The 16,409-nt window shown below is 41.7% G+C and overlaps 1 protein-coding gene across 1 annotated transcript; it reads right to left on the reverse strand.

Annotated features, from left to right (window-relative positions):
* Window positions 1-581: 581 nt before the first annotated feature.
* On the reverse strand, window positions 582-9,315 carry FLRT2 (fibronectin leucine rich transmembrane protein 2). Its single transcript, XM_081093559.1, has one exon. The coding sequence runs from the start codon at window positions 9,089-9,091 to the stop codon at window positions 7,109-7,111; it is 1,983 nt and encodes a 660-aa protein (XP_080949685.1). The 5' UTR covers window positions 9,092-9,315; the 3' UTR covers window positions 582-7,108.
* Between the last annotated feature and the right edge of the window lie 7,094 nt (window positions 9,316-16,409).

Here is a 16,409-nt window from a genome sequence, read left to right on the forward strand (position 1 = left end):
TGACTAAATGTTGGAGGGTGAGCGCTCAAAGAGGGCAACATGGCAGCAACAGCCTAGGATATGGACGTAAGAGAAACACATCAATTGGTTGCCTCCTGCACGTGCCCCAACCAGGGCCCAGGCCGGGAAGGAGCCTGCAACCGAGGTACATGCCCTTGACTGGAATCGAACCCGGGACCCTTCAGTCTTCAGGCTGACGCTGTATCCACTGAGTCAAACTGACTAGGGCCTGGAGAGATTGATGGTCGTTAGCTCTCCTGGAAAACAGGCTCTTCGGCAACAAAATGTACCTGGCTCAGCAAATATTTACTGACTAGAAACAAAACTAAACAAACAAAGGCCCATGCTACCCAAGCCAAGGAGTTGAGTAGACTCTGAGCTAGCACAGTATTTGATTAGGAAAAGATTGACCCAATATGGAGTTTTAAAATGTCACTGAAATGATAAGAATCCTCCGAAGAGTAGATTGAAATTTTTATCTAGTTTAGACTTTATACCAAGGGAATGGATACATGGAATTATCAGCTGGTGCATGTGCTAAAATGACATCTGGTTTAGAGTATGACATTAAGAATGCTTTATCAAAAAAAAAAATGCTTTATCCCTAACGTACATATGACTAGTGAATATAAAGCTTGTGTAATATCCTCTAAAGCATACATTCTCCATTTGTGCTATGAAAACAGCATAAATCCAAAAACTGTTTTTGCTAATGCCCTAATAGATTCTGACGTGTGAGCATCTTCAGCAAGATCTACAAAATACTTAGAGCAACCTCTCCAGTATAAAATGAATTTATTACTAAAAATAACCTGACTCACATCCTTTTAATAGTTTGCTCAGCTCACCCTGTGGGTGTAGACATATCTGATTCCATTTGAAGCTTTCAAATCAGATAAATGTGCAGCCATCACATAATTACAAAAACAGAATTTCTTTTAAAATATGGGGATGGACTACCAAGGAAGTTGAAAAACATAGATATTTTGAGGTTTATAAAAATTTTCCCTTGATTTGTCACAAACACTATTTAATATATGCATCCAGAGTGAAGAGATAATACCTCCATTATCAAAAGTCTAAAACATCAACTACAAATTTGTCCTAAAGGCTAGTCAGTGTTAAGGCTAGTCAATTTATTAAGAGGCAAGAAAACAGTTGAAAGTCCATAGAGTCATGCTTGGGGTTAATTCCTGACTCTGCCATTTTCAGGAAGCTGAGTCTTAAAATCTGAAAAAATTAGTAATAGAATACACCTTACAGAGTAAAAGACAAAACGCAATCACCTCTATCAAAGCACTTGGAATGCAGTCTTACATATACAGTGATGCTCAACAATTTTGGGGTGCTATTATTATTATTTTAGTTTGATTTCCATTCTGGCACTCAGTGGAAGTTTAAGAGGTTGCATGTGTAATTATCAAATACAATTCTTACATTTTTAAAGTGCTTGGTATAAATTTGAAAAATTAATTAAAATTGAGTTCTGACTTTATCCATGTACGATCACTTTGTTTCATCTATTAAACACCAAGATCATCTAATATATGACAGATGTGTCATTAAATTTACCAACATGTACATATGTCTCTTTTGCTACCTTAGATACTTTGTTGAGTTTAATGAGTGTTATTACATAGGCTCTCAGACACTAGAATGAGTGAGAACATGAGTTTATTACATGATCTGTGATCTCCTTAGCAGTAGGGTCATACTTTTCTCTGATCCCCTCTATAGCCTAACATAATCCTTTGTATAAAGTGGGTGAGGAGTAAATACATTGAACGAGCAAACATATTTCTTTAGAAACATTCTGGAGTAGAAGGTATATTTGATTTGGCTAAGGCTGTATTTTAGTCGCCTATGAGACCTCTAAACACAGCCCAGTGCCTGGAAAGAGCAAAAGTTTAATAAACTTTTTTGAATGAATGATATTCCTCACCTAAGGATCTGGTCTTCTTAGAACAAGGTCTGTAACTCTTGATAGAAGTAACCCGAAACACATGAACATTATTTTGAATGAAATCTCCCAAACTTAATATGAATCACTCATTACCACTACCTTTCATAGTTATTTTTCCAACAGAAATTCTACAAATAATTAATACTAGTTAACTGAAGTGTCGTGATTTTATTTCCTGATTTAATCTCTAATATATTGTTAGTGAAATGGCCAAGAGGGGACTTAGAAAAAGGGGTCGGGGCCTGGAAGATCATGAGATTAATCCAGAGTCATATTTGGGCATATGGGTAGATATTTTTCCATGAGTGCTAATTAAAAGTATAGGTAGATGAGCGATAAAAAAAATTCTGAAGTAGAAAACCAAAAGAATTCTTAAAGAAAATTGACATTTAAAGCCAATAATGTATAAGGGAAAAGACTACTCTGATTAGATAACTACATTGGTGTTTACCTATATGCTAAACAACATAGGCTTCACAAATACAAAATAATATGTTCAAAATATGTGTTTACATTTTAAAGACATTTTTAGGAACACGCAATTTAAGAAATAGAAGAGAACATGAAGATTTCATGTCAAACCCCTACATGAAAAGAGTCAAATGATCTTAAAACACCAACGCTGTCTTCAAGGTAGGAGAGAACAAAAATCCTATTCCCTCCTTCATTCCTGCCCGCTTCCTGTATGTTCTAGAACCATCCCTCGTTTCTCTACCATTGACAAGCATTGGCTGTAACCCAATAAACTTACTCAGATTAACACAATGTGGTTTTCTTTTAAAATAAGCCTTTACTGAATATATCAACAAGGTACTGTATAGTGTAGAGTGAATTTGTAGTTAACAAAGTGTGCGACATGATAGGTCTCAGAGGGTGAGCGATGCAGAATCTTCCAGCCCCTTGCAGTCCCTTGTCAGCAAGAACACATGAAACACAAACCAGAAGCAAATCAACATATGATTCAAACAATAACACATCATCAGGGTTAACTTTCAGTGAAGATATACAGGTCCTCTGAGGGACACACAGTGGCAACGCCTTCATCTTGCCTCCGCGAGGTTATAAATCTGACATCTCATCTCTCTACAAATGCCCCAGCGTGTGTGTGTGTGCACACACGTGTTTTACACTTGTGTAAAAATGCCTGTTGCGATGGCCTTGCATTGTGCTCTTCTGGAGGGTGTGCTGCTAGAAAAACGAGGCGCTTAGCAAAATGACATAATTGGTGTGTTATAACAACAGTGTCATACGTGTACAAAACTTTCTCCCCACACTCAAGTGACAAGCATCCCCATCACCAGTACTGTCTTTCTATCCTGCTGAAAACATCAGAGAAGGATATAAATGACAGCTTTCTATATTAGAACTTTGAGTTAAAAATAAGAGCCTCAGGCAAGGGTTGACAGGATTGAGGATTGGAAGGGGTCTTTTGTTTGTTCTGTGTATATATCTCTTTCCCAATTGGGCACTCTTTCCTGCTTTGCTTTCCCAGGCAGCTGGAAAAGTAAGTCACGAGCGAAGTTATTCTCACCTTCTAAAGTAAAACGTAATGTCTCCTTGTTAAGAGTTAGAGGAAGGTGTTATGAACAAAGAAGTCAATGGAAAGTAACCACTTCACTGTCAAAGTTTGCAATGGGCTCTGCAGCTGTGGTTCGCTGGTCAAGGACCACATCTGCTCCCTGTGTTTGGAATGGATGCTCTGCTCACATGAAGAGCATGTCCTCCGTGGGGAAGTCCTGACTCCTGTGAAATGTCTGAGACCATTACGATCTGCACTGGTAGGAAATGGACCTGTAATATTAGCTACTTCATTAATACTTCTTACCAGACTGGTCACATTACACCTTTTTTTTAACATCAGGAGGGGAAATTCTAATGTATTTTCAACGAACATCCAGGTAATTAGAAATTGTAATATTTTCTCACAGGGTAGAATGAGGGGAATACAGTCCAGTCTCTGCCTGCGACTGTCCCATGTGATGGGCCACTAATGCATCTGATAGTTTTGAGGAAAGCCCAGGGTCCCACCAGGATCAAACACATTTCCTTAAACAAGCGGTATTAATGACGACCCTGGGCATGACTGACGGTCAGTAATATCTCTATGATCATGACTATGCCTATTCCTTTGAGAATTTCCTCTGCATGTTGGTGGCCTACTCTCTGAAATCATCTCACTTGGTCAGACAGCATCAAGCTCTTCATAAGCCAGTGGGTATGGCTTTGCTCATGGTCTTGGCCTGCACCTTCAACTTTGACTCTCAGCTAAACACCTCAGAATACATAACGATGCCAGCAAAACAGGCCCAAATACACCAAAGCATAATCCACCACTGATGGTTGTTTACCAGTTTTCCTAAAACACATACCACATTACAAATCCCACGATGTGTTTCTCATCTTGGTGTAGGTGAGCGCCTCGGTTATGTGATTACAAACAGAGACTGATTTTCATTTTAGCCATCTTTGTCATGTTGCACTACAAGATGTAACCAGATTCTCTCTCTTCGGGAGCATCTTCTAGCAAAGAAACCTTTTGTGATCATCCTGACCATTTCACATGACTAGTCCCCAATATACCACATAAGCCCCAAATAATTCTGTGAATCCCATAAGATGTTAAAGAACCTCTCCAACCTTGGCCCAGAGTGAATCATTTTAGCAGCCAAATACCCCACTAGGGGTTAGACACACAACACAAATAAATAAGAGTGATTATTCTGTGAATAAAAGGAAAAACAACCTCAAAAGTCAAAGTACCATCATTTGAACACATAGTTTTATCTACACAGCCAAGGTGAAGAGGGTGGTGGAAGTGAATTATCCAGTTGAATACACAAAACCCCATGTCATTGTCCTGAAGTTTAGATGGTTCACTGCTTTACTGATCACCTGCACAGATTGTCTTATCCCTTCACTGTGTGGACCTAGCTCTAGAAAAGCAACAGCCAAAACTCACTAGCTAATCAACTAAAATGGAAATCAAAATCACTGTAGAATTAATTCAATTAATTCATAGTTAATTTCAGCTCAACTGACTACACAGTTTCAATTCTTGTGTCTAGAACATGATATCATCAGTTATGTTTTCTGCTTATTCTGAGGGACAAGGAAGGTTAAAACATATAAGTTGGGGCTATATTATTAAAGAAAATAAAGCTCTTACTATAAAGAAAAACTTGCATAGCATTTTATAGCTAAACTTACAAAGAAGACACATCACAGTTCTATTTTGTTAAAAGTGAGTGACAGAGAGAGAGAGAGTGTGTGTGTGAGTGAGCGCAAGCACAAAATGATTGTGACATTAACTTTATGGGTCCCTAAAATAATGGCCAGTGGTAGAGGAAATATGCAACAGAGTGAAATGCCTAAATTTGACTTCGAAAAGAATTTTCCAAGGGTATATTTTTTTAGAAAATATATGAGATCTATAGCCCTTCTAAATCTAAAAAATGGAAAGGAAGAAATTATATATGCTTTCTGAAGATGGACATTGCCTCAAAAATGGTCCATATTGAAGCATGAACATCCCTCTCTTCTCTATGCCCTCTATTCTATGCCCAGCCCTGCCAAAATTAGGGGAAAAAAATCTTGGCTCTCCGACTTGTTCATTTTTCATCTGTTATCATGTTAATATAAGATTGATTATCCCTCTCCAATCCCCAAAGAAGAGGAACATCTGAGATTGAAAAGGAATAAATAAAATTTCAAAATGGGACAGAATCAAAGTCAACCCAAGGAGAAAACTCAATATTGCTTTTTTTTTTAAAAAAAATGCATTTTTTGGTCAGTTTTGATGTGTCCTTATAGAATTATTAGCAGTGAAAATTAGTATGCATTTTAAAGTGTATATGGATATTTTGTGAAACCAAGACTGGCATCCATAACTTTCTTTTAAATTTTGACTAGAGTGGGGAGAAAAACAAAGAGGATAAATAGCTAATTATGAAAATATATGTGAGGTGATTGGAAGACAAGAATTTGCGAGGGGTTAAAGGTATTAATTCAAGCTATTTCAACATGATACTAACAAAGGCAGTTGACAGTATAGCAGAACCACTGATCTCTTGCTGTTGTCTGAAAAGTATCAATACTTTTTAAATACCGAGCTGTCTTAGTGTATTCCAAACACTGATGACCCCTTGTTTGTCTCAATATCATGTTGACATAGCTGCAGTGACTCTACCAAATAATTCTCATTATCAAAAATAATTCCATTCAATATAATCTTCCCATTATTTTTATTAGCCTCTTCTAAAAAAAGTATTCTAGAATATATCTCTGTTGAATGTGATTCAACCTGACATATACTTTGAATAGTAACACTTCTAAAGGGAATTTTCTTGCTGGGACATCGTACCTGTCCCCGAAGATGAGTGGGATCCGACTCGGGTCTCTAACTCTGTTATCACATAAGACCAGGGAAGCACGAGGAGTGATTTTTTATAAATTCCTGGTCAGAACACCAACCCCCAGGTTTGAGGGTCTGTCCAAAACTCGCCTCATTTTCTTGATGCCGCCAGTTTGGGTTAACTTATCTCACAGGAACTGACTTCCTGGTAATGCTCTCTCCATTTCCTGCTTTGGGTCAAATCAGGGTAACTACCTCCTTTCCTATATTTTGGCATTTTTTTAAACTTTTTTACCAGACTAGGAAGTATAGAAATAGCATGAAGATATCTGGGCCATCCTTTGTTTGACCCTTATTATTTCTCCTACCCCGATGAGTCCATTTTCATGGCCCCTTTCATCTGACCACCAGCTCTAGGAAAAGGAATGGATCCTGACAGCGTCAACAGCAAAGTGGTGAATGTGCATCGGAAGGAAGAATCACCGGTTCTCTCGCCTTGGCGTTGGGTTCTCTTTGTACAACCCTGTACAGTACTTCAGCAACTATATATATATTTTGTAAGATTTAAAAAGCAAAGAGTTACAAAACCGTCTGTAATTAACTTGAAATAGAAAAGATAGCACTTTTTTTTTTAAATCCCATTATATAGTACACCGTATAAATTACAGAGTATTCAAATGCACAAATGCATCTGAGTAACATTTATCAAATGTAATCTGCGTGTCTCTATGCGCGCACACGTGTGTGTTCCCGGAAGTGTCCCCGGGCGCCGGCGTGACGCTGGCCCCGGGCCGTCACGTGTGGCAGTGCTCCAGGTCCGGCACACTGCTGTTGCAGTATCGCATGTTGTTGGGGATGTGGCAATCTGTGTAATTAATGCCCCCGTTCGGGGTGTAAATGGGCTGCAGTCTGAAATCTCCTTTAAGGAGCTGATCGTTATTTAAGGAGACGATCTGAAAGCTGGTTTCCGTCATCTCCAGGATGGAGTTGTCCTTCTTGGTGCCCGCCTCGCAGTAGTCATCTTTCCGCCGGCCGCGGTTGTATTTCCACTTCTGGGACGTGTAGCGCCCCTTTTTGTGCATGTGCCAGCAAAACACGCTGAGCAAGACCACGAGCACAAAGATCACGGCGCCCCCGATCAGGCCCGCCAGCAGGAACGGGGAGCCCAGGCTGTGGGGCGTCGTCTGCTCGTGGCTGGAGGCAGTGTTGCTGCCGTTGTTCAAATACGAGGCGTGGGTGGTGACCTCCGAGCAAATGGTGTCCTCCACGGCCCTGTAGTTAAAAGCATCCAGGGGCACCAGGCAGATCCGGTAGGTGGATCTGGGCTCCAAGTTGACCAGGCTCAGATGCTGCTTCTCCCCACTGACGATGCGCTCCTGGACGATGCCCCCGACTAAACTGTGGCCCATTTTCACCCACGTGAGTTTGTAGGCCATCACCGCGAAGAGAGACAGCCAGCTGACTTGAATGGAAGTGTCATTCACAAAATGCACGGACAGCTGGATCCGCTCCGCAAGAGGCGGGGTCCCTCTTTCTCTGCCATCCCAGTCGGGGATCGTGGGGAGTCTGGAGGTGGTCGGAGTCGGAGGCGGGTGGCTTTTGCCAGGGGTGGGGACAGCGGGAGTGGGCGGCTCAGTGGTCGGAGCCGCGGTGCTGGGCGCTGGGGTGAAGACAGGCAGGCCCGGGGTCGTGGTGGGGCACGACAGAAGATTCATATTCAGCTCCCTGACGGCCATCCCCCGGACCTGCTCGGGGCCTTGGCACATGAAGCCGCGCACGTTGAGGGAGGAAGGGATGTATTTGAGCCACTCGGTGACCCACTTAATGCTGCAATCACAGAACCAAGGGTTATTCCGCGCCGTCAGCTGCTTCAGGTTGGCGAGGTTGTCGAAGACCCCCTGGGTCAACGCGCGCAGCTGGTTGTTGGAGATATCCAGGCGCTCCAGCTTGCGGAGGTTGGCGAAGGCGGTCAGGGGGATGTGGTTGATCTGGTTGTCCTGCAGATACAGCCGGAGCAGATGCGTCCCTGGGAGATCGGGCGGGGGGTGGGAGAGCGAGTTCCTCACCATGGAGAACTCCTTGAGCTTGGTGAGATGGCTGAAGGTGCCCTCGGCGATGCCCTTGTTGGTCAGGAGGTTCCCGTCCACAATGAGGCGCTCCAAGCTCGTGAGGTTCTGAAAGGCCATGTCTGAGATGACAGCGATCCGGTTCTCATCCACTCGCAGCTCCTGCAAGTCCACGGGGAGCCCGACGGGGACACTGCTCAGGTGGTTCTTGGAGAGAAACAGCAGCTTGAGGCTGATGGCCTCCCGGAAGGCCCCGTCTTCCACCCCCACCGTGGAGATGGAGTTGTCATCCAGGTGGAGCTCTTCTAGCTTCAGGAGCTGGGCGAGAGCCACCCGCGAGATGGTCTGAATGTTGTTCTCCTGCAGGTGGAGGACGCGGACGTTCTTGGGAAGGTTCATGGGGAACTCATCCAGTTGGTTGCCGTACAGGTAGACCGTGTGCACCGACTGGACGTTGTGCAGTTCTGCAGGGAACCCCGCGTTATTAATTTGGTTGTTGTGGAGGTAGAGTACGGTTACGCCCTCCGGGATCCCAAGAGGCACTGAGGTCAAGCTTCGCTCGTTGCAGTAGACGAAGTTCCGGTCGCAGCGGCACACGCTGGGGCACGCCAGGAGTTTGGACACTTGCGAATAGAGCCCCAGGGAAATGAGAAGCCAAGATTTCAGGAGGAAGGCCCCATGGCTGGGCCACTGTGTGGTCTGCAGGCCCATTTCTGAAGTCCAGAAATAAAATACAATGTGCTGGGCAAAAGAAAAAGATGAAAAAAGGCAAATCCAAAATGATTGGATGGGATCTGTCGAAGTCCAGAAATCCAACCAGAGGAAAAGTCCCAAAGGCCCACACTGGAAGGATCTTCCTGCGGCCTCTGGTCTTATGAGCCTGTGGTGCCCTCCTTACTATTGTCCTCCATGTGCAAAAAAAAAAAAAAAAAAAAAAAAAACAAAATGGAAAAAAAAAAAAAAAAAACTTCAATAGAGAAAATTTTCTATACAGATGCTCCAAAAAATAATTTTCTGCACAGGCAACAAAGGAAGCCGAGTTATGAGCGCTCAATAGGGGCCCAGCTGGGCAGGCGGAAGACCCTTCTCCGGTTGTAGTTCCGGGCAGCGTTAGTCAGCCTAAGACCTTCTTGGTTAAGCTCGATCTGCAACCTGTTGTAGGAAAACAGAGAGAAAAAGTCAGTTAAGGGAAGTAATGGAAGAAGTGTTGGCCTGATTGTACACCTTTCAAGAATGATGTAATTGGGACTAAATGACTAGAAGCAGGTGATTGGAATTAAGTGATACTTTAAGTAACAACGATTTAGTTGCAAAGGTATTCAAGAAATGGAAATGACTCAATTATCTTCCAAACAAAATCATACTGTTACCTCTTGCTACAGATGATCATATTGTGTGTTTTACAATCCCAATCAGCACATTCTCTTCAGTACCTATTTGCATATCAAAATAGATAGGCACACTGCTGAACCCACTGAATTAAATATGGAGGTCACCTACAAATCCAACTGGTCCAAGTCTTATTTCAAGATGAGACAAGTGAACGAGGAACTAATAAGATTTAAGGAAAAACAATGTGAAACCCTTTTGAGTTATAAATAAACCAATGCAAAATAGGGACTGACAAAGTCATTTTAAAAAATGCAGCCTATATATATATATATATATATGTATATGTATATGTGTATATGTATATATATGTATGTATATATATATATATGTATGTATGTATGTATGTGAATATATATGTGTGTGTGTATATATGTATGTGTATATATATGTGTGTGTGTATATGTGTGTGTGTGTGTGTGTGTGTGTGTGTATATATATATATATATATATATATATATATATATATACACTAGAGGCCCAATGCAGGAAATTTGTGCAAGGGTTTTGGCTCTCGCAGCCCCAGCTACCTCAGTGGGCCCTGGCAGCCCTGGCTTTGTCCAGAAGGTCATCTGGAAGGTCGTTTGGCTGTCCTGTTAATTAGCATATTAGCTCTTTATTATATAGAATATATATATATATATATATATAATTTTTTATTGATTTCAGAGAGGGAGAGAAAGATAGAAACATCAACTATGAGAGAGAATCATTGATTGGCTGCTTCCTGCATGGTCCCTACTAGGGATCGAGCCCAAAATCCAGGCATGTGCCCCAACTGGGAATCGAACGGTGACCTTCTGGTTCATAGGTTGACATTCAACCACTAAGCCACCGTGGCCAGGCTAAAGATGCAGCCTTTTGATCTGACACCATGATGAAGCACTATAAACATAAGATGCCAACGCATGAGTGACGGCAGAGAAAAGACATTTCTTCCCCATTTCTTGCCTCCTCTCATCCTTTGTCTTTCTCCAAAATAGCTTACATTCGAGTTACCAAGTAGAATGACCAAACTCCAGTCCATAACACATTTTCGCTTATCCTCTTTTGGGACCTCCAGGTATAGATGAGATATGCCACTGTGATTCCTTAGAGCAGTGGTTCTCAACCTTCCTAATGCCGCGACCCTTTAATACAGTTCCTCATGTTGTGACCCAACCATAAAATTATTTTCGTTGCTACTTCATAACTGTAATTTTGCTACTGTTATGAATCGTAATGTAAATATCTGATATGCAGGATATATTTTCATTGTTACAAACTGAACATAAAGCATAGTGATTAATCACAAAAACAATATGTAATTATATATGTGTTTTCCAATGGTCTTAGGCAACCCCTGTGAAAGGGTTGTTCAACCCCAAAGGGGTCTGGACCCACAGGTTGGCGACCCACAGATTGAGAACCGCTGCCTTAGAGGGTTGCAGAGCTCATGATTGGGAATACATTATTTTTCAACAGCAGAACTTCTTCCCACCTGTGAGTTTTTCCTGCTTTTAAAGAAGGACTTTCATTAAACTTTGACACGAGAGAAGACACAGTTGCGGAAGTGAAGGCAACCCACAGGTAGCAATCGTGCCTTCATGCTCCTGGATGAGTCTCATCTGTTTTGAGATTAGAGCAGTAAAGGAGCTAATTGAAAGGTGCCAGATTTGATTTTCCTATAGGATAAGCTAACATGACAGGACATGGAAAGCTATGAGTCTCTTAATTCTCACCAATATCCAGAGATTGAAATAACCTATATCAAAACGCACAGAGGAGCAATTTGAAATTGTTCCCTTAGCTATCTTTAGAAAGATAATTAAAAGAAAACACACACCACTGTAAGTGCTATTGAAGTGTCAAGGATATTGTAAATGTCTTCTACAATTTAAAAAATGGTGAACCATCTAAAAATGCCTTTCATGATCAAAATGGTCAAATTGATTACTTATTGTTCAGAAACCTTTTCTTAAAAAAAAAAGGAGTCTTTTTCTAGGCATAAACAGATGGATGTGTCAAACATTATTTAATTTGTTAAACTTACAGATATATGGTTTGTCACTGAACAGGAGCCATCCCCTCTAGTAAAATCCTTCTATGGTTGCCCTAGCCGGTTTGGCTCATTGGATAGAGCGTCGGCCTGGGGACTAAAGGGTCCCAGGTTCGATTCCGGTCAAGGGCATATACCTTGGTTGCAGGCACATCCCCAGTAGGGGGTGTGCAGGAGGCAGCTGATCAATGCTTCTCTCTCATCGATGTTTCTAACTCTCTAACCCTTTCCCTTCCTCTCTGTAAAAAAATCAATAAACTATATTTTAAAAAACCCCTCTATGGTTAAAGAATAATTTATAATACAACTAAGGGTTGTATTATAAGAAAAATGAGTTTAATGCCATACGCTTGGTGCCTTCTTTAGCTTAGGTTTCAAATTTTCAAACCATCTCAATGTTCCCCAATAGCCTGCTACTCAAGTATGATCCTTGGTCCAGGACCATAACCTTGACCTACACGTTAGTGAGAGCCTCGGGTGTGCGCATTAAGATCTGAGAAGCACTATCCTACACACAGTGCCATCTCATTCACTCGTTCAGTTTTAATTTATTACATGCAGAATGAGTGTAAACCCATGATGTCAAATGACTCTTTTGAGAAAAGTAAAGGCAAAAGGCTTACTAACCACTTCTGTCCCCAAGAGATAGACTCAAATTACATCTGACATGCAAATGCCATTTTATAGGCGGGCCAGTGCAATGGCAACATATGTCACGTGGTCTCAGCAGACTGTCACCTGGCCTCAGCGGATTCCTGAAGAGTGTTTATCTGACTGACAAGCATATGTCTGGTCTGAGTCATTTGTAATCAGGACTCTACTTGCATGATTTATTGAAGAACAAAAAACTGTGCAGTGCTATTAGCATTTACTCTTCAAAGGAGAGAGGAAATGGAGACTGAAAGAATAAAATCTAGTCTGTTTTTGAGTCCTCCACAGGAAGCTTCCAAGCGTGATAGTAACCCACAGTGAATAAAACTTTTCCTAATGGGGGAAAACAGGTGCTCCAGGGGCTCTAAGTAAGTTCCTACATAAAAAAAACAGTAGATGCTTAACTGTGCTGACTTGCCAAGATTTTAGGGCCTGAGAAACAATGAACCAATTCTTGAGGGTGACAGAATTGACTTGGAAAGTTCCTCAGCTAACAGCCTCTCTAGGCAATAATCACTGGGAGTGAACGCAGTGCTCAGGACTGGACCTGGGGACTCTCATTATGTACCCAAATTGTAAATCTTCCACCTGCCTGAGCTGTGTCCTCTGCAGGAAGAGAGTAAGTCCCTCCACCCAGGCCTTGCACCCCTGCAGGTATATGCTACTCAGGAGTGCTTCTTTTCTAATTGCATAAGAAGAGGATTCGGTCCTGAGGAGGGCTCCTCACAAGATTGCAGGGCAAACAGTTACTGTGTATCCACCTTCCTAGGAGAAAAGTCCAATCTAGATCACAATATTCTGATAAACTATGACAAGTGCAGTTTGGAGTGACAATAAATTCTCAGGGTTTTCGCGGAGCTTCCTGGGAACCCACAAAATAACAGTGCACGGTAGATTTTTTCTCATCCTTGGATCAACAACAGCCTTCATATTATGTCAGCCAATATACTGTGTCTTCATGCAAAGTAGCTCAAGTGTAAAATCATGAACACATAGAAAAAGACATTGTTTGAATTTCAGTAGGCTAAAATTTCCTCTATGTTTTCAGTTCTGATTCCTACTGAATATTGAAGACAGAAATCTTGTTAGACCTCGAGCTGGAGACTGTAATTACAGAGAAAGTTGTACAGAGCAATAGCCAACAGACAGGGCCCTGAGTTCCTATCCTACCTCTGACCCTCAGTGGCCATAGGACTTTGGATAAATTAACCTTTTAAGTCTCAGTCTCCCCATAAGAGAAATGAGTTTCTAACTCACAGCACTCTTAAAAGGATTAAGTTTGATAATATTGTGAAAAGCTTATATAGTGCCTGACACATCACAAAAACATAATAATTACAAACTGTTATTCTCTGTGTACTTATTATTGGTACTATCCAAAGAAGTAAGCTCCAGTATATAAAACAAAATAAAGCCAAAACCGGTTTGGCTCAGTGGATAGAGCGTCGGCCTGCGGACTGAAAGGTCCCAGGTTCGATTCCGGTCAAGGGCATGTACCTGGGTTGCGGGCACATCCCCAGTGGGGGATGTGTAGGAGGCAGCTGATCAATGTTTCTCTCTCATCGATGTTTCTAACTCTCTATCTCTCTCCCTTCCTCTCTGTAAAAAATCAATAAAATATATTTTAAAAAAAATAATAATAAAATAAAATCACTTTTGGCCTGCCACCATCTGTGCCCATTTACTTACCCCAGGATTTCTCAACCTCAGAACTACTGACATGTTGAGTCCGATAATTCTTTGATTAGGGAGCTGCCATAATCACCCAAACATGTCTCCAGACATTGCCACATAAATGTCCCCCTGGATGCACATCTCCCCAAGTTGAGAAACATTGATCTGCCCCCCTCATCTGAGCACCTGAAAAGGTTGACATTATTATTCTGATTTTACAGAGAAAATTAAAGGTCAGTTTCTAATGAACAAAACCTAAACATGCTCTTTGCCGCACATACTGAAAACGCAGTATGTTTTTCATTCATTTCCTCAACCAATATTTACTGGGCATTAGACTGAGGTACAGTCTTTTGCAGAGCTGATGTGGTTTTTGTGAGGCTTAAAGTTTAGTGACTGGAGAATACTGGATAAGCAGGGAATTATGGTACTGCGTAAAGAGCACCAACTTTGGGGCATCCGAGAATTATGGTACTGTGTAAAGAGCAGTAACCTATCCTATGGGTTATCAGGCAAAACACTGATGGAGAAGGATCATCTATGTGACAACCTGAAAGATAAGAAGCTGCAAGCAAGGTAGGATTCCAGAAGTTCTGCGTATGGATCCAAGCTGGTTGTAATGTTGGTCAAGAGGCAACACTCAGCCCAGCTGAGAAAAAGAAGAAAACTTGGACTGCACAGCCCTTTGCCCCAACTCTGTCTGCTCCTCACTGAGGTAGTCCAGTTTCTAGAAGGTCATAAAGGAGCCCATGTTTCATAATCACTAGCCATTTCCTTTGTAAGTCTCTACTGCTGGGAATAAAAAGATTCTGCTTTACAGGATGGATTTCAAAGATTGAGAGCCAAAGGGGTGGTGTTTCTTTCTTTCCTTTCCTATTTGTTTGAATGCTGCATTGACTATGCTTCCCCTCCAGGAAACTGGAGATTACGAGGACTGGCTCCATGGAAGGCGCTAGGTAAAAACATAAATTTGTATTTAAAAGCAGAAAACACAGTTGCAAAAACCTGGGTGTAAATCAACGCGCAACCACCGCTCTCTGGAGAACAGCAAGACCTGGCCCTGCCAATCCGTTGGAGATGACAGTAACAGCAGTTCTTCCAGCTACTTTACTTTAACTCTTTTCCTGGGAACTTAGACTCGAAGCACACAAATCATGGAAAAGCGTTCTGCAAAGTGTTTCCCTCCTAGTGCTGCCTAAGAAGATTTCTTTTTAATTAATTCCAGGAGCCTCTATTCCAGGAGCGCTTAATAAACTCAGGCTATAAAAATCATAGTTCAGAACATAGGAACTGTCCATAAGCACTGGCGATGGCGTAATATAATGATACCAGGACAAAGCTAATAAAATCTTAATGGTTTCAGCATTGGCTGGATTGTGACCAGACAGCACAGTGTGTGCGATGCGGTACAAATGCAAAGGCTCACACGGAGAGGGATTCTCCTGGAGGTTTCCTACCGTACGTGGGACTCAGAGCTTCTGGAGTTAGGCAGCTTGTGCTTAAAATCAGACACACGCAGGTGCAGGATCCACAGGCCTCCCTACACTACAAATGTCTCTGTTGCAATCTGGAAACACTAAAGCAATTTTAGATCTTGCGCACATTTCCACATTCCGGAGGATAGGTTATAAATACTGTGCGCACGACAATCAGGAGAGCGCTATAGTTAGTTGGCCAAGATGTGGGGATTAGCAGAGGAATTTGGAGGAAAATATAACAATAGTCACCCCCTCACTTGAAATCACTTTTCCATCTCATTCACTGAACCTCAACCAAGCCCCTTAGAGTTTCTCATTAGGCAAATATTTTTCTTTGCTAAGACAAAGAGAGAGAAAGAAGGGAAGAGAGAAGGAGGGAAGGAAAGAAAGGAAACACTTTATTTAAACAGTTGACAATTTCCTGGCTCCGGTCCATCTAGAATTGAAAACATTAAAATTTGACCAAAAAAAAAAAAGGTATTCTCCCGGCAAGCATAAAACTTTCTAACACATTTGAAGAGTTGTTCTCCCAAGATTTCCAATGCAGTTGGTTCAAATAATAGGGATAAGCTTAGAACAAGCAACCAATGTTACAAATTCAAATGCATAAACTTTGAAGACACATTCATCACTGCCACAGGCTGCTCTAAAACTCACAGTCCACTAGGGACTTCCCACTGACCATTCCTTGGGTCCATTAAAATCTGCATAATCTAAACTACAGACTGAGCCTTTAGAGTCTCCGATAAACCCAATGGTGAACAAACACTAACACAGAAGAACTTTATTGAGACAGCAG

This window comes from Myotis nattereri (genome assembly GCF_964212035.1).
Source record: "Myotis nattereri genome assembly, chromosome: 1".
Lineage (NCBI taxonomy): Eukaryota > Metazoa > Chordata > Mammalia > Chiroptera > Vespertilionidae > Myotis > Myotis nattereri.